Source organism: Rhinoderma darwinii, chromosome 1 (assembly GCF_050947455.1).
Source record: "Rhinoderma darwinii isolate aRhiDar2 chromosome 1, aRhiDar2.hap1, whole genome shotgun sequence".
Taxonomy (NCBI): domain Eukaryota; kingdom Metazoa; phylum Chordata; class Amphibia; order Anura; family Rhinodermatidae; genus Rhinoderma; species Rhinoderma darwinii.
The window spans coordinates 374,932,473-374,951,543 of record NC_134687.1 but is presented as its reverse complement, the minus strand read 5'-3'; the positions used below and the strand labels follow the sequence as shown (position 1 = coordinate 374,951,543).

General features: G+C 41.8%; 1 protein-coding gene across 3 annotated transcripts in view; it reads left to right on the top strand.

Annotated features, from left to right (window-relative positions):
- The window catches only part of CEMIP2 (cell migration inducing hyaluronidase 2), a 130,664-nt gene that overhangs the window by 50,103 nt on the left and 61,490 nt on the right, over positions 1–19,071 (top strand). For all 3 annotated transcript variants that reach the window (XM_075828046.1, XM_075828030.1, XM_075828039.1), the window contains 5 exons: positions 438–996; positions 1,661–1,830; positions 3,744–3,932; positions 8,876–9,045; positions 11,525–11,734. In XM_075828046.1, coding sequence (XP_075684161.1) covers positions 438–996; positions 1,661–1,830; positions 3,744–3,932; positions 8,876–9,045; positions 11,525–11,734 — 1,298 coding nt within the window. The remainder of the gene's footprint in view (positions 1–437; positions 997–1,660; positions 1,831–3,743; positions 3,933–8,875; positions 9,046–11,524; positions 11,735–19,071) is intronic.

Genomic DNA, 19,071 nt, shown 5'->3' with positions numbered 1-19,071 from the left:
GAGCTGATGGTTCCTCCAGGGGATATTCCACAATCTATATAGCTCCTTAAAATAACAAGTGCAGACAATACGTGTCATTGTTACTCTTGGTAACCAAACGGTTTGCTATAAGTCCCGCTGACCTTAATCTACACTCTTTTGTCGACACTTTTTTTATGAGGTTCGGGGTGCAGATAGGCGGTTATTTTCTAGTACACTTTTCACCCTAAAATAGTAGATTGCAGGATTGCTGAGAGAGGATGTGAACAAGATTTGTAGTAGAAGATGTGTTGTAGTATTTATGCGGTTTTCCCTGAAATGACGTTGGTTTATTTAGACCCTATTCTTGGGTTACTTTGTCATTGGCATATTCTTTTTTGTATTGGTTATTCAAGAGTATACTAGTAAAATGAATAAACCGAATAATCTACAGATGTCAAGTGTTTTCTGTTTTTCAGGTAAACTGGTCTTTGAAGACGATGCAAGTGGTTCAAAAAATATTACTCTTCGGACTCGTTTTATCTTAATAAATGATGGCGGAGCGCTTCATATTGGCGCAGACAAATGCAGCTACAAATCCAAAGCGAATATTATCCTATATGGTAGATCAGATGAAGAAGCTAGTGTGCCAATATTTGGGAAGAAGTTCATTGGTGTGTCACCTGGTGGGACTCTGGAGCTGCACGGATCTGAGAAGTTATCTTGGACCCTATTAACAAAATCTCTTGCACCCTTCGGACCTGCAGGACCATACAGCTTTGAACGTCCCTTTTTTAGAGGTCTGAACGTGAGGGTTGTGGACCAAGAAACCGCTCAATTATTAGTAACGGAAAGATTTGACACCTTCAGTTCTGAAACTGAAAGCACAAGGCTGCAGGATTTTCTCAATGCTCTACTACCTGGTCGTATTGTTGCCATGGCCGTGGGCGACTCTGCAGAGAAAAAGCTTCTTCCAGATACTCGCTTGACTATTCAACGTCGTCTTGGTAGTAATCTAGTGAAAGGCTTGGCATTTAGGTATAATTCCTCAGAATGTCTATGCTGCAAATTTAGGAGACTGAAATGGAAAGTAATTTCATGTAATGCAGTCAAACGTATGTAGAAAATCCCTACATTTTTACCAGCATGTTTGTTGTTTGGGGACCTTACTTTATTCTTTGATGCTTCCAGATAATTGGGTGCGTGGCCTTTCTTTAGAGACCGTTTGATACTCGGTATACTCAAAACTGGTAAAGCTAAATTCGGCTATCCCCAACCGTTCATGCTATTCCGATCTGCTGTCTACTGCTTCCTAAAGATCTCCATGCAGTACTACCTGGAATTTGGGATTTTAACATGTATATGGCCTAGCGTTCCCAAAGACACATGGAAGAACATCTGTTGTCCTATTACTTATTATCCTTGATAAAAGATAAACTTGACATTTTAAGATATATCAAATAGTATATGTTGGGTGTAGATAAACTGTATAGATGAACTTCCATCCCCTTGGAACCAAATCAAAAATACCAGTCCATAACAATATTTTTCCAATATAATTTGCTTATAGGCATTTGGCTTGCATTGGTGCTTCCACTTATTGGAGAAGCATCGATATTTCTGTTCTTTATTCATTATGGTATGCTATATTACATATCACTAACTTGCTGATACTTTAATAATGGTCTTTTTCTTTCTATAGACAATCTTGGGCTCTCGTCAGCGTTGTTGATGGGAGTAACACCTCATGCAGTGAGAGTAGTAGAGACTATGAAAATCATAGCACTCGAGGAAAGGCAGAAGCCATAAAAGAATTCTCTACGTTGGATGGACAGAGATTTGCAGTGAAAGCGTACAGTGAATGGAAGCTCGGTAAATGCTAAGGCGTAGGAGGGTTGCAGGCTACAAAAATGACTTGTTTTGGAATCTGGATTAAAGAGGAGAGGTCACCTCTCCTGACATGTCTAGTTTAGTAAATACTTATTCCCAATAAAATCACCGTTCTCTAGCATCTCTTCTTAAAACTTAGCATTGTGCCATTCCTTAGTTATTGCTCCTAGGAATTTATGAATAAATTGAGGTGTTACCATTCCCCTTGTCAAAAAGGGCGTATCCCTACCCAGTCTGAGACTGAGCACTGATTGGACACTGTCAGACTGTGTAGGGACACACCACCAACTGATAACGCCCAGTTGCCAGTTTATTAATAAATTTGTAGGAGGAATAACAGAGGAACGGTACAATGCAGAGATCTAAGAAAAGATGCTTCAGAACCATTATTTCATGGGTAATTCTAGTATTTACTAAAACATTTATGTCCAGAAAGCTTGACCAGTCCTCTTTAAGAAAGGTCAAGAACCAAATTACTTTTTATGCTGGATTCACACGTCCTGGTCAAAATGCGCTTTTTGCCATGAACCGTGGCAAAGCCACACTATTTTGCCATGGTTTGCGGCAAATAAAAATTTTTGAACACAACCCAACCTTAACCATAAAGTAATCAAGATGTTAAAATAATCAAATTAATCAAGACGTCCTAAATCTTCGCTTTCCTCCTCTGATGGCTGTTTGGTCAAACTTTAAAACTATGTACAGTCCAGATTTCCACTGCGGTCATAGGAGATGAGCAATCTTTGGTAGGAGAGTAGCAGTGCAAATTCCTTAGGCCGGGTTTCCTTGGGTTGGCTACGCTGCGGAAAATTTACGCAGCATATTCGACCTGGAACCCGCAGCACACTCCATCCGAAAAACTGCACTATATTGTGGTGCGATTTATCGGCCGGAATTTCCGCTGCGGTAAGCAGTGTAGAAATGCAAAAAAAAAATGCCCATACTTACCTAGGCCGTTTGTCATGGTGACGTGTCCCTGCTTTGCCATCCGGTCCGGCCTCCCTGGATCGTGCTACAGCCCATCTGACCGCTTCAGCCTGTGATTGGCTGCAGCAGTCACATCGGATGAAACGTCATCCCAGGAGGCAGACTGGAGGAAGAAGCAGGGAGTTCTGGGTAAGTATAAGCTTAGATTTTTGCGGCGGAATCGCTGCGATTCTGCCTCAAAAGTTGCAACGCTTATCTTTCTGTAGTGGGTTTTGCATCCACATTGAATTTAATGGAGAAAAACCGCAACAGAAAAGCAACGAAAACGCTGCATAAATTTAAATGCTGTTGATTTAAATTCCGCACCGCAGGTCAATTTCCGAACGTTTTCACAGCGGTTTTTTTTTCCGCATAGTGGGCATGAGATTTTCAAATTCTTATCCACTTTGCTGCTACTGTAAATGTTGCGGAATTTCCACACAGAACTCCGTTGCGGAAATTCTGTAGCGTTTACACTACGTGGGAACCCGGCCTTAATCTTCTGTACTCCAAGGGCTGCCGTTTCCAGGGTTTTGAGGTGGGTCATACCAAGCATAACGCAATCACAAATGCAGAATTGACCCACCTATGGCAATACCAGTAGACCGCAAGTGGGTAGTCCAATGCACTTAACCGCACATACATATGGCTTAATGAAAATGTCTTGTTTTAGCTGAACTTGCCAAGCTGTGAGTGTTGCTCAGTTCTGTGTACTAGTACACATACTACATGTATAAAGTTCATACATACAGTATGTTCTCACTTCTTCCATCATACAAATTAGTTTCTGTATTATGTGATAATTTGTACCCTAATGTATGCAGAATTTTCAGACCTCTATAAGATCCCCTACACTTTCCCATTTCTGTGTGGTATGTGTCCTTTTGTTTCCCACCCATTTTATTTATGTGTCTTTTTATCTCCTCCAGGTAAAGCCATTTCTGGATTTAGCATTGAAGCTGTTGATGGTGTTGTGCTTGACCTCCTGGATGATGTGCATAGTTGGCAGCCCGGAGATCAAATCGTTGTTGCAAGCACAGACTATTCAATGTATCAAGCTGAAGAGTTTACCCTTCTTCCTTGTCCAGAATGTAACCGCTTTCAAATTAAAATAAAAGGTAAGTTGTTGATGCTAATAAAGTTGATTGTGTTCACATGAATCCCTCTGTCCTCTTGTAGAGGAAAAAAAAGAGACCGCATTTGGGCTCCCACTACTAGCTAAATGAGGCAGAAAAGTCTTTCACTGGGGCTTAAAGAGTCTCTGTCACCAGATTATAAATGCCCTATCTCCTACATAATCTGATTGGCGCTGTAATGTAGATAACAGCAGTGGTTTTTATTTTGAAAAACGATCATTTTTGACCAAGTTATGAGCAATTTTATATTTATGCTAATTAGTTTCTTAATAGACAACTGGGCGTGTTTTTACTTTTGACCAACTGGGTGTTGTACAGAGGAGTGTATGACGCTGACCAATCAGTGACCAATCGGCATCATACACTTCCCATTGTTCCAGCCCAGCTTCTTTCACTGCACAATCACACTGTAACAATGGGCTGGAACAATGAGAAGTGTATGACGCTGATTGGTCACTGATTGGTCAGCCTCATACACTCCTCTGTACAACACCCAGTTGGTAAAAAGTAAAAACACGCCGAGTTGTCCATTAGGAAACGAATTGGCATAAATCTACTATTGGTCAAAAATGATAGTTTTTCAAAATTTAAACCACTGTTCTCTACATCCCAGCGCCGATCAGATTATGCAGGAGATAGGGCACTTATAATCTGGTGACAGAGACACTTTAACAAGAAGAGGATTAACGTGAAGCATCATCTTTTATTAACGCGGACTCTGTAGTCGGAAAATGGAAAATCTAGCAATAAACATTTATTACCTTTTTGCTGTTTTCACATACTTTTAGGTTTACGTTAACTACTTCACATCACAGCTGTTCCTTTTTACGTCCCATGGATAGTGCCACTTTCCATAAGGACGTAATTTGGCGTCCGCTGTTCCCCTTACGGAAAGTGGTCCCGGGGTTCTGTCTCTCTCACCCCGCTTGCTCCCCGCCACAAGCGTTGACAGCGGTGGAAAGTTAGCAAGGTGGGTTTAACCGATCGGCTCGGGTAAACCCTCAGATGCCGCGGTCAATGGTGACAACCGCATCTAAGGGGCTTGACAGAGGGGGGGTTCCATCTGTCAGTCTATCGGCTCTCTGCAATGCGACAGCAGGCTGCCAATGACTTTTAATTGCAGCCAGAGGCATGGTCTAATAGTTTTACACTGAGTATTCCAAAGTATTATGGAAGTGAGCATTGGATTGTAGCTTCTAGTTCCTTAGTGGGACAAATCTAAAAAATTTTTTTGATTAAATAAAAAACAAAGCAGTCGCCCCTCCCAAAAAATATAAATACAAAACGATTCAACGTAATTGTGTGCGGACGTTCCGCAGCATTTAAAGTAGCAGCAAACTGTATGAGGTTTAGAATATCTTGTGCCCACGCTGCGGGAAAAAAGACCGCAGCGTAAACGTGAATAAATTGACCTGCGGTGTGGAATTGAATTCCGCAGCATGTCAATTTATGCTGCGCTTTTGTTTATTTTCTGCTGCGGGTTTTGAATTCAAATGGGGATGCAAAACACGCAACAGAAAGCCAAGTGTTGCGACTTTTGTGGCGGAATCGCAGCGATTACGCTGCAAAAATCGCAACTCTGGAAAACAAAAATCATACCCAGAACGCCCTCCTTTTATTTCTGCATTCCTGGGATGATATATATTCCCATGTGACCGCTGCAGCCAATCACAGGCTGAAGCGGCACATGGCCTGCAACGTCATCGTAGGAGGCTGGACTACGCGCAGAAAAGACGGGGTAAGTATAAGTGGCTTTCTTCCTGCGGGTTCCAGGTCAGATACGCTGCGTGATTTTTACGCAGCGTATCCGGCCCAAGGGAACCCGGGCTAAAGCTACATTCGATGGAAACCTTTAAAAGTTGTGGGTCTCAGAAATTGGCTCCCAAAAATGTTTTTTTTTACCCCCCATAAAACATGGGGGAACAAATGTTCATTAAAAACTGATCAACTGTGTTTTTCATGGCCATTTTTATTCAGTGTGTCTCTAAATTTTCATCCATTTCCATGGCCGTTTGACATCCGTTTTGCATCAGTTTTTCATGGCGGTTAAAAAAAACGAAAGAATTTCATTGGTCAGGCTTTTTTGTCCTAGTCCCCTGAAAACACCCAAAGGAAGGTCACATGTTCACCTAGACACTATTTACAGCCTCCCTGTATATGATGCCACGCGCCTCCCTGTATATGATGCCACGCGCCTCCCTGTATATGATGCCACGCGCCTCCCTGTATATGATGCCACGCGCCTCCCTGTATATGATGCCACGCGCCTCCCTGTATATGATGCCAAGCGCCTCCCTGTATATGATGCCACGCGCCTCCCTGTGTGTGTCACACAGCCACCCTCTGTATATGATGCCACACAGCCTCCCTCTGTATATGATGCCACACAGCCTCCCTCTGTATATGATGCCACACAGCCCGACATGAATGCCCTACATACTCACCGATGCAGCGCTGTCTTCACGGGACTTGCGGCGCCGCGATGACACTCACCGATGCAGCTAGTCTTCACGCGTGGTCTCTCGACTTCACCGGATCTGCGAAGACAGCGCGATGACATCCTTGCGTCGCCTTTGCAGAGCCCGTGAAGATGAGAGACCACACGTGAAGAGGTCGCTGCTGCGTCGGTGAGTGTCATCGAGCCGCCGATAGCCAGCAAGGAACCTAGTAGTTCCCTTGCCAATCCCCATGTCACAGATCCGTTTTTAACGGTTGTTACATGTATTGACAGCCGTTAAAAACCGATCCATTGACTTCTAGGGGGGCCGTCAGGCCGTGAAAACGGCCAAAATTAGGACATGCCCGATTTTTTGGGACGGCCATTATTCACAGGCCGTTAGAAAAACGGCCATGTGAATACACCCATAGAACATCATTGTTCTGAAAACGGCCATTCAAAGAAATTGCCGTCTACTTCACGTGTGGTCTCTAGTCTCACGGGTTCTGCGTAGGTGGCGCGATGACGTCATCTTGTCTCCTTCACAAAAGCTGTGCGACTAGAAACCACACGTGAAGAGGACGGCGCTGCATCGGTGAGTATGTGTCATCGCACCGCCGATAGCCAGCAAAGGCACCAATTGTTCCTTTTGCCTCTAGAATCCCCATGTCAGATCCGTTTTTAGCGGTTGTTACATGTATTGACCTCTATGGGGGCCGTCTGGGGCCTATTTTTTGACGCCCATTATGCACGGGCCGTTAAAAACGGCCGTGTGAATACACCCATTGAACATCATTGTTCTGAAAACGGCCGTTCAAAGAAATCGCAGCGAAAAGACTGTTTGAACAAGGCCTAAATTTGGTATCGCCGTAATTGTACTGACAGAATAAAGTTAAAGATGTTTTCCAGCCAGTAAAAATTGATGGGTCGGGGTCTGACACCTGGGACCCCCTTCATTTTGTCCTGCTGACTGAGTCAGCGACACGCATTTAGCGGCGATTCACAGGTATTGCAGCCTCTTCTCTCATTGAAACGAATGGGAGAAGAAGGCTTCCATACCTGTGAATCGTCACTAAATACGTGTCGGTGACTCAGTGAGCAGGAAGAAATGAAGGGGAAGCAGCGCTCGTACGCCCCTTCAAAATAGCTGATCGGGGGTCTCGGAAGTCAGACCCCGACCCATCAGCTATTTATGGCCTATCCTGAAGATAGGCCATCAATTTTTTAGTGGCTGGAAAACCCCTTTAATATGTTATACCGCATGGTCCATGGTGTCAAAAAAAAAAAAAAAAACAATTGCTGTTTTTCTCCATTCCCCAAATTTAATCAATAAATGTCTGTGTACCTTTAAAATTGTACCAATAAAAACTAAAACTTCTGCAAAAAACAAGCCCCCATACAGCTTTGTCGACAGAAAAAGAAAAAATATATAGGTCTTTAAATTAATTGATGAAAAGATGAAAAAAAATTCTTGGTCCTGAAAGCCCAAAATAGGCTGGTCCTTAAGGGGTTAAAGGGATTTTCTGGGAGTTAAAAGGTTATCAGAAGAGAATCCACTGTTGTGGGTAAAGGTCATTGATATGACTGGTTTCCTAGCTCGTGTTCTAATCTTGTGACCATAACAGGAAATGTATTTATGCTGATGATGAAGCTTTTTCACTCTCTTTTTGTGGTTCCTATATTTCGCTTGCCAAGTAATATTTTAACGGTGTGGCAGTTTAATGGTCCTGGGGTGTCACACGGGGTAAATTAGCTGTTGGTTTTCCACTACGCATTTCATTGCGGAAAATCTGCAACGTATTACAATAGGAGCAAAGTGGATGAGATGTCAACAAATCTCATCCATGTCGCGGAAAAAAAACCTGCTAAGAAAACGTGGATAAATAGACCTGCAGGTTCCGATTTTTAATCCGGTGGGTGTCAAAATAGTTTCACTTTTGTTGCGGTTTTCACCATTGAGTTCAATGCAGAGGTAAGCTGCACCAAATAGCAAATTGTGTTTCCGCCGCAAAGATGTTTGTGGGGTCTCTTCGTCTGGAATTCTTTGCAGGTTCCAGGTCCGATATGCTGCTTGCTTTTTCCGCAGCGTATCCGACCTCTGTGAACATGTCCTAACAGAAGTTTTGTTGTAATTTGACACATGATACCATGTGACTGATGTTCATCAGCAGATTATGTCACTACTGCTCTGAATAGCCACCATAGAAATGTCTACAAAGTTAATTGTTACATGTGAAATACAACTTTTGTGGATATATAGTTACCAAAAAGTGTTACAAATGGTAGTAGCGTGTTTAAGTGGATCGCTATTTAGCTCATATCAATACTGCTGTCTTTGTGGTAACCATTTGTATCCCTGCCATGGTGATGACTTTGCGGAATGTGCTTACGTATAGGGATTCCCATAGGAGTGTGTATTTTGGACATATGGGATTAATTTTTAATGGCATGTTGAAGATTTGAGGATTTTTATTTTTCTTGAATTCAGAAACGCCCATGTATTTCCATATGGGAGAAATCACCGAGGGTTTGGATATGCGGGCTGAAGTGGGAGTCCTTACAAGGAACATTGTCATCCAAGGAGAAATGGAGAAGACTTGTTATGGGAACAACCAATGCCAGTTCTTTCATTTTGATACCTTTGGAGGGCATGTTAAGGTATGACAAATGCAGTAGTTATGTTTTTACTTCTTTGGGAACCGCATCACAGTATGTGTAAAATACAGCTGAACACTGAAAAACTAGTATCCATATACCTTTAACCCCTTCCCGACGCAGCCCTTTTTCAGATTTTCATTTTTGTTTTTCCTCCCCACCTTCCAAAACCCATAATGTCTTTATTTTTACGGTCGATATAGTGCTATGAGGGCTTGATTTTTGCGGGACGAGTTGTAGTTTTTTGTAGCACCATTTATTTTGCCGTATAATGTACTAGGAAACGGGGGAAAAAATATTTGTGGGGTAGAAAATTAAAAAAACAGCAATTCTTCCATGGTTTTTTGCGCGCTGTTTTTTGCGGAATTCACTGTGCAATTAAAATAACATGTTAACTTTATTCTGCGGGTCAATACGATTATGGCGATACCAAATATATATAGTTTTTTCTATATTTTACTACTTTTTCAAGTAAAAACCTAAGTGTAAAAAAGAAAATTTATTTTGTGTCGTCAAATTCCGAGAGCCATAACTTTTTTATTTTTCCGTCGGTTAAGTGGTATGAGGGCTTATTTTTTGCGGGATAAGCTGTAGTTTTTAATAATACCATTTTGGGGTACAAGCGACGGTTTGATCACTTTTTATTTAATTTTTTGTGGGAGATTAGGTGACCAAAAAATTGAGATTCTGGCGTTTACAATTTTTTTTTTTTTACGGCGTTCACCGTGCGGGTTAAATGATATATTGTAATAGTTAAAACTTTTACGGATGGCGCGATACCAATTACGTTTATTTTATTAATTTTTTTTACTATGCTCTAGGGGGAAAATGGGAAAGGGGGGGGTTTGAACTTTTAATTGTTAATTTTTTTTTATTTTTTATTAGTCCCCCTAGGGTACTTCAACCAGCGATCGTTAGATCGCTTGCACGATATACTGCAATACTAATGTATTGCAGTATATCGTGATTCTGACAGGCATCTATTAATAGGTGCACAAAGATGGTGGCCATAGCAACCATGCCCCCCCCCCCCCAGCGATTGCTTTGCGGGGGGCGTGATTAGCTGTTAGAGGGGGTCGTCTCCCTCTTTCTAAAGATTTAAATGCCTCGGTTGTTATTGACCGCAGCATTTAACGAGTTAAACGAGCGGGATCGCGCTCGAGCGCGATGACGCTAGTTACTCTGAAGTGTTGGCTGTAACAAACAGCCGACACCCGCATTGTTTGGATCGGGTTCACTCCGTGAGCCCGTTCCATACTTCCCCCTACCCGACTTTGGCGTATGGATACGTCAAATGCCCCTGTGCCCTTTTCTACTGAGCCGTGCTATGGATGGAAACCATGAGCATTTCCATTCACTGACCACACACCGAGATCTTGAAAATTGTACACAGGATTAGTACAATATCAGTAATGCTATGTATTTACTCAACTTTTTATGTGAACTGTAAAAAAAATGGACATTTATAGTGTAGTAGTTTTTGCTTTATTCTGAATAAATTAAAGCTGGTTAAATACAAAGTAAACCAGTAATGACCTAAAATACGCACATGAAATAAGTTATACTGATGTTTGCTTGACCGACAGATCCATAGAATTCATCGAATCTCACATTATGTATCTGTCCATGTATGGACAGTGAAGTCGGGGGCTTCTCCTGGTGCAAAATCCCTGGCCACAGCTTCAGCAATGCTGTGGCCGGTGATTAAGGATTCCGCTCCTATAGGGAGCAAAAAAAAAATCTCCTCCTCCTCACATGCACTTCGCTCTGTGAGAAGGAGGAGAAGAGAGCGAGCGAGCGGCAGAAAGCACGGTCAACTCTCGGATCACATCCAAGTTACAGCCGTGTTTTACACGGCCTGTAGACTTCTATGGGAGCCGGGAGAACGGCCCAAAATAGGGCATGTTCCATTTTTTGACGGCCCGACTTGTGGTCTATTGTTCCTAATGCGGCCGTGTGGTGGCCGTTCAAAAAACGTCTGAGAATTCCATTCGTGCGAATAGGGCCTTGCGGTTCTGACTTCAGTTGTGTATTAGTAAGAATTCATATATGGGGTTTAGGATAATTCAGTTAATATACTATTATAATATAATATAGTAAGTATATGTTTTGTTTTTAAAGTCTGCATTCTTTACTGAACTCTTCATTTTTATTAAATGTATTTCTCGATTTGCCTTCCCTACGTTGTATGTCTAATTTCTCCCTCTAGCTCTCTGGATAATTGGTCAGTGCTCTAGTCTATGCGTTCTATTGTGTTAGGCAATGTTAAATGAGCGCACGTGGGACCCTATAGCATGAATAAAGGCTTTACATGCTCCTTTATGAATAGAACTGGGGAATGTGAACTCATCATGAAATCTGCCGTGAATAGCAGGCCACTTTTTTCAGGCTATTCTGCTCATCCAGTAGCTGCTGAAGTGGATATTCACGTGTACTATTACTGAAGCCAGAGTTATGTAATAACACACACTTTATTTGGCAGGTGTTACAAAACTTCACTTCTGTTCATCTGTCCAATGTTGAACTGAAGCACATGGGTCAACAAGATATGGGCAGCTACCCTGTGCATTTTCACGTGTGCGGGGATGTCGACGAAAAGGGAGGCTACAGTCCCGGAACCTACGTGGCGGGCCTATCTGTTCACCATTGCTTTTCCAGATGTGTCACTGTCCATGCAACTAATGGCTTGTTGGTATGTATACCGTTGGCTCTGAACACTATTTATTTACTCTTGCATCTGCCATACCAATTAACCCCTTAGTGACCAGCCTATTTTAGGCCCTAATGACCAAGCTATTTTATTCGTTTTTCTATAGTCGCATTCAAAGAGCTATAACGTTCTTATTTTTTCGTCTACATAGCTGTATGAGGACTTGTTTTTTGCGGGATTAGTTGTAATTTTTAATAGCACCATTTTTGGGTACATATAATTTTTATATTAACTTTTATTAACCTTTTTGGGGGGGATTATAAAAAAAAACTGAAATTCCGCCATTGTTCTATGCGTTTTTAAATTGACGCCGTTCACTGTGCGACGTAATTAACATGTTACCTTTATTCTATGGGTCGGTACGATTACGGCGATACCACATGTGTAGAGGTTTTTTTAGTTTTTACGACTTTTGCACAATAAAAACACTTTTGAACTAAAATTATTTGCTTTTGCATCGTCGCTTTCCAAGAGCCGTAATTTTTTTATTTTTCCATCAATGTAGTGATTTTTTGGGCTTGTTTTCTGCGGGACAAGACGTAGTTTTGATTGGTACTGTTTTGGGGTGCGTGGGACTTATTGATTCATTTTTATTATGACTTTTTTGGGGGGCAATGGAAAAAAATTGCAATTTCGCCATGGTGTTTTGCGTTTTTTTTTACGGTGTTCACTTTGCGGTTTAAATTACATATTAACTTTATTAATGGAGTCATTACGGTCGTGGCGATACCACATATGTGTACTTTTTTTTTTTTTTTTACACTTTTACTAAATAAAACCACTTTTTATGGAAAAAAATGGTTTTATTTATTTTTTTACTGTACTTTTTATTAATAATCTTTATTTCACTTTGATGACTTATTTTATTATTCCCTCTAGGGGACTTTACTGTACGATGTTCCGATCGCTGCTATAATGCTCTGGTATACTTCGTATACCAGAGCATTATTGCCTGTCAGTGCAAATCTGACAGGCAATCTGTTAGGACGTGCCTCCGGCGCGTCCTAACAGGCATATGTCCAGGGCAGACCTGGGGGCTTTTATCAGGCCCCCGGCTGCCATGACACCCCATCGGAGACCCGCGATTGCATTCGCGGGCCGCCGATGGGTGACAGAGGGAGCGCACTCCCTCTGTAAACAAAGTTAAATGCCGCGGTCGCTATTGACGGCGGCATTTAACGGGTTAAACGGCCGCGATCGAAGTAAACTTCGATCGCGGGCGTTGGAGCAGGAGCTCAGCTGTCATCAGACAGCAGAGCCCCGGCTCCTGCCTGCACGGGAGACCCGTGCAGGACTTAGACTAGGCTGACGTGAAAAGGCGTCAGCCTAGCCTAAAGCCCATTAGTGACTGACGTGAAAAGGCGTATTGGTGGTCACTAAGGGTTTAACTTGGAGGGAATGCCGGGCATTGATGCCATATCCCATCAATATCCCATCAATATGCCATCAATATGCCATCAATATGCCAACAATGTCTGTGAGATGTAGAAGACTCTCTTAGTTATACCGTTTTCTGGGAAAGCTGGATGACCACTAAAAAGGAGGACATTACAGGGGTTATCACCCCTATTAGGATAGAAAGGATTGGATCCAGCGCTGCAGTAGTGTAGTTAAAAAAAAACGTATTCCCAATTTTATTAGTATCAAAAAAACTTGTTTAAAATTCGGTAACAGGCAGACTTGGCATCAAGGCAGTAGTCGGTAGGTATAGTGAGCCTACGCGTTTCAAGCACGTCAATTGCTCTTAGTCATGGCATTCATGTCATTATCACCCCTATATCTGCCTAGTTATGTAGTGCTATATCCCCCATTCCTTTAGTGCTGCTTCATTATATACATTTGCCATCCTATATGGGTGAAGGCCGTGTGGCTCTCCCCTGTGATGGTTGTAATATTAGGTGCCAACCAGCTGTCCCTAAAATGAAAAAAATAAATAAATAAATCTGCTCTTTAGAAAAAAGAACTCCGAGAACCCTATTTAATTCTCCAATAAACAATATCTCAGTGAATTATTTACTCAACTTATTTTTCATAACCAGCACTTGCCAAATTATGAAACTGTTGCGAAAACTTTCCTAAGATAAAGATCAGAAATGTGGTTCCCCTGCTGAGCCAAGCTATCCAGTAATTTCTTGGAATATATACACAGCTTAACCCCTTAAGGACACAGCCATTTTTTGATTTTCGTTTTTCACTTCCCGCCTTCTAAGAGACATAACGTTTTTATTTTTCCATGCATTGAGCGGTGTGAGGGCTTAGTTTTTGCGGGACGAGCTGGAGTTTTTATTGGTACCATTTGTTGGTACATATAACTTTTTGATCGCTTTTTATGACATTATTTTTGGGAGCGAAGGTGACCAAAAAACAGTGATTTTGGGGGTTTACATTTTTTTTTTTACGGCGTTCACTGTGCGCGTTAACGCTTTATCGTAATAGTTCAGACTTTTACGGATGCAGCAATACCAGTTTTGTTGACTTTTTTTTTATTTTTTTATTTTTTACATTACTTTACATGAAAAATGGGAAAAGGTTTTTTTTTTTTTGTTTTTTTTTAAAGTTTTATTTATTTTTTTCCTAAAAACGTAATTTCACTACTTTCTACACATTTTATTAATTGTTAGATCGTTGGTACAATATACTGCAATACTAATGTATTGCAGTATATCGTCATTTTTACAGGCATCTGTTAAGCCCTGTAGACAGAGGCTGAGTGAACGCAGCCCTGGGGGCCTTCATTAGGCTCCTGGGCTGCCATAACAACCATAGTCTCCCCCTGATCTCGTTGCGGGGGGATGAGCTGCCAGAGGGGGCTGCCCCTCTCTTTTCAATACCTCAGATGCTGCAGTCGCGATTGACAGCAGCATTTGGGGGGTTAAACAGCCAGGAACAGCGCGATCGCTGCTCCTGGCTGTTAGTCCTGGGTGTCGGCTGTAAAACACAGCCGACACCCGCAGCATATGGAGTGCGCTCCATACTTCTCCCCCTGCACCAGGACGTACCGGTGTGTCCTGGTGCGATAAGGGGTTAAAGGCAAAGTGGTTGGCATTTACAGAGTTATACCCAGTTTTAGATTTTGGGTTCTATATTAAGAATTTGGGGGAAAAATGCGGTGGAACATTTCGGCCCTGTTAACATGGAGTATTTTGCAGGCAGAAGATAATCCTGAAGACATTTTGAGGCAGATTTTGACCTGCCTGCACTTTCTTTCCGCAGTTTTCGCAGCGTTTTTTCGCCCACGGTCATCGAGCGCCACGGTCGAAAAACACTAGAAAAAAACGCTTTTTCTGCCTCTCATTGATTTCAATGGGAGATAAGAGGTGGAATCGGGGCAAGAAAGGACTTTCTGCTTCTTTTTCCAGCAAGCGTCTGAAAGCAATGGGAGGCAGTTTCGGATGTTTTTGGGCACGGTTTCCGATGCGGTTTGTGTGTGTGTGTGTGTGTGTGTGTGTGTGTGTGTGTATATGTGTATATATATATATGTATTATATGTTCGATTACTGTAAAGACTATACTTCTAGCAGGCACGGAGCCAGCAAGGAATGCTAGATGATTTTAGCTCTGAGGCCTGCATAATTGTGGATACCGCTCTGGACTATAATACAGGCTGTACAGCTTTATGTCCAATGTCTATTCAATCAGACAAATATCTATCTATATTGGTGTGCGTAAATGTCCAATTGATCTGATCTAAATTTGATCTGACCAACTTGAAAAGCTTTCTCTGCCAACATCTCCATGGATGTATCGTGTAAACATTATCTGAAAGACAACTCTAATATAGGGAGTATGAAGGTTTTGTTTAAAAAAGATGAGGAAGTGTGTGTCCAACCCAGACCAGTCTTAATTAAGGACGCAGCCTTGTTTTGGCCTTAAGGCTCAGAGCCCATTTTTCAAATCTGACATATTTCACTTTATGTGGTAATAATTTCGGAATGCTTAAACCTATCCAAGCGATTCTGAGATTGTTTTCTCGTGACACATTGGGCTTCAAGTTAGTGGTAAAATTTGGTCGATATATTCAGTGTTTATTTGTGAAAAAATAGCATTTTTCTGAATTTAAAGAGGCTCTGTCACCAGATTTTGCAACCCCTATCTGCTATTGCAGCAGATAGGCGCTGCAATGTAGATTACAGTAACGTTTTTATTTTTAAAAAAACGAGCATTTTTGGCCAAGTTATGACCATTTTTGTAGTTATGCAAATGAGGCTTGCAAAAGTCCAAGTGGGTGTGTTTAAAAGTAAAAGTCCAAGTGGGTGTGTATTATGTGCGTACATCGGGGCGTTTTTAATACTTTCACTAGCTGGGCGCTCTGAAGAGAAGTAACATCCTCTTCTCTTCAGAATGCCTAGCTTCTGACAGTGCAGATCTGTGACGTCACTCACAGGTCCTGCATCGTGACGGCCACATCGGCACCAGAGGCTACAGTTGATTCTGCAGCAGCATCAGCGTTTGCAGGTAAGATCGACTTACCTGCAAACGCTGATGCTGCTGCAGAATCAACTGTAGCCTCTGGTGCCGATGTGGCCGTCACGATGCAGGACCTGTGAGTGACGTCACAGATCTGCACTGTCAGAAGCTGGGCGTTCTGAAGAGAAGAGGATGTTACTTCTCTTCAGAGCGCCCAGCTAGTAAAAGTATTAAAAACGCCCCGATGTACGCACATAATACACACCCACTTGGACTTTTACTTTTAAACACACCCACTTGGACTTTTGCAAGCCTCATTTGCATAACTACAAAAATGGTCATAACTTGGCCAAAAATGCTCGTTTTTTAAAAATAAAAACGTTACTGTAATCTACATTGCAGCGCCTATCTGCTGCAATAGCAGATAGGGGTTGCAAAATCTGGTGACAGAGCCTCTTTAAATGTATCTGCTTGTAAGGCAGATGGTAATACCACCCAAAATAGTTACTAGTTCAAATTTCCCATATGTCTACTTTGTTGGCATCATTTTTTGAAAGTGCTTTTGTTTTTCTAGGATGTTACAAGGCTTAGAACATAAGCAGCAATTTCTCATATTTTCAAGAAAACTTCAGTTCTGAAGTGGCTTTGAGGGGCCTATGTATTAGAAACCCTCATAAAACACAATTTTAGAAACTAGACCCCCTCAAAGTATTCAAAGCAGCATTTAGAAAGTTTATTAATCCTTTAGGTCTTTCACAGGAATTTTAAAGCAAAGTAGAGGTGAAATTTACAAATTAGCTTTTTTTTTTTTTTGTCAGAAAATCCTGTTTATTCTATTTTTTTCTGTAAGCTAGAAGGTTTTACCGGAGAAATGCAACTCAATACTTATTGCCCAGATTCTGTTGTTTTGAGAAATATCTCACATGTGGCCCTAGTCTGGTAATGGACTGAAACACCGGACTCAGAAGCAAAGGAGCACCTAGAGGATTAGGAGGCCTCATTTTTTTTAGGCACCATGTCTGGTTTGAAGAGGTCTTGTGGTGCCAAAACTGTGGAAACCCCCCAAAAGTGACCATATTTGGCAAACTACACCCATCAAGGAACTTATCGAGGGATATAGTGGGCATTGAGACCCCACACGTTTTTTGCTGCATTTTGTGGAATTTGGCTGTGTAATTGAAAATCACATTTTTCCGATAAAAGGTACAAATTTTCAATTTTGACAAGGAATAAAGAGAAAAAGCACCTCAATATTTGTAAAGCAATTTCTCTCGATTACGGCAATACATGTGGTCATACACTGCTGGTTGGACAAACGGCAGGGCTCAGAAAGGCAGGAGAGCTATTTGGCATGTAGATTTTGCTAGATTGGTTTCTGGGCGCCATGTTGCATTTGCAGAGCTTCTGAGGTAACCGTACAGGGAAAGCCCTTAAAAGAGACCCCATTTTGGAAACTAGACCCCTTGAGGAATTCATTGTCATTTTCATGGTGTGCATGCGACTTTTTGATCCGTTTTTATTCTATTTTTTAAGAGGCGTGGTAAGTAAAAAAACAGCAATTCTACTATTTTGTTTTTTATACCATTTATTTAATTTTTTTTACAGCGTTCACTGTGCGCTATAAATGACATTCACTTTATTCTGCGGGGCGATACGATTACAGCGATACCATATGTTTATAGTTTTTTTTATTTTTTATGTCTTATAGTGTTTGCACAATAAAATATTTTTATAAAAAAAATTATAAACTTTTGGTTTTGCCATATTATAAGAGCTATTTATTTTTCCATCAAGTAAGCCGTGTGAGGGCTTGTTTTTTGCGTATCGAACTGTAGGTTCGATCAGTACCATTTTTAGGTACATGCGACTTTTGATCTCTTCTTATTCCATTTTTGTGAAGTGACCAAAAAATTGTGATTCTAGTACGGTCTATTATTATTTTCTTTCATGGCGTTCACCGCGTGGGATAAATAACTAAATACATTTGTAGTTCAAGACGTTACAGACGAGGCTATACCAATTATGTATAGTTTATTTGTTTATTTTAATAATAAAGGACTGATAAGGGAAAGGGGGATTTTTACTTTTATTACTTATTAGGGTATGTTCACACGAGGGCGTCCGTAACGGCTGAAATTACGGGGATGTTTCAGCCTGAAAACATCCCCCGTAATTTCAGCCGTAACGGCATGTGCAGGCGCTTGAACGCCGCGTCCATTACGGACGTAATTGGCGCTGCTATTCATTGAAGTCAATGAATAACGGCTCCAATTATGGCCAAAGAAGTGACAGGTCACTTCTTTGACGCGGGCGTCTATTTACGCGCCGTCATTTGACAGCGGCGCGTAAATTACGCCTCGTGTGAACAGACAAACGTCTGCCCATTGCTTTCAATGGGCAGATGTTTGTCAGCGCTATTGAGGCACTATTTTCGGACGTAATTCGGGGCAAAAACGCCCGAATTACGTCCGTAATTCGTGCGTGTGAACATACCCTAAACTTTTCTTTTTTTTTTTTCTTTTTCCACAACTTTTTTTTTACGTTTTTATTTTGTCCCACTAGGGGACTCGAAGGCAAGGAGGCCCTGATCCCAATTCTAATGCACTGCACTACATGCGTAGTGCAGTGTATTAGAGCTGTCAGCTACTCACTGACAGCAAGCGTAGTGGGTCCTGACTTTGTCCGGACCCACTAGGCTTCCGTAGATGGGACTGCCGGAGGCCATTGTTAGGCCTGCGGTTGACATAGCAACCATCGCCGCCCGCTATCATGTAGCGGGTCGACGATGGTGGTTTAACCCCTAAGAAGCCCCGATCGCTATTGAACGCGGCTTCTAAGATTAATCAGCGGGGACACCGCGATCGGTCCCCGCTGAAGGAGTTGCTTAAACTGCTGTACGAGACAGCAGTTGT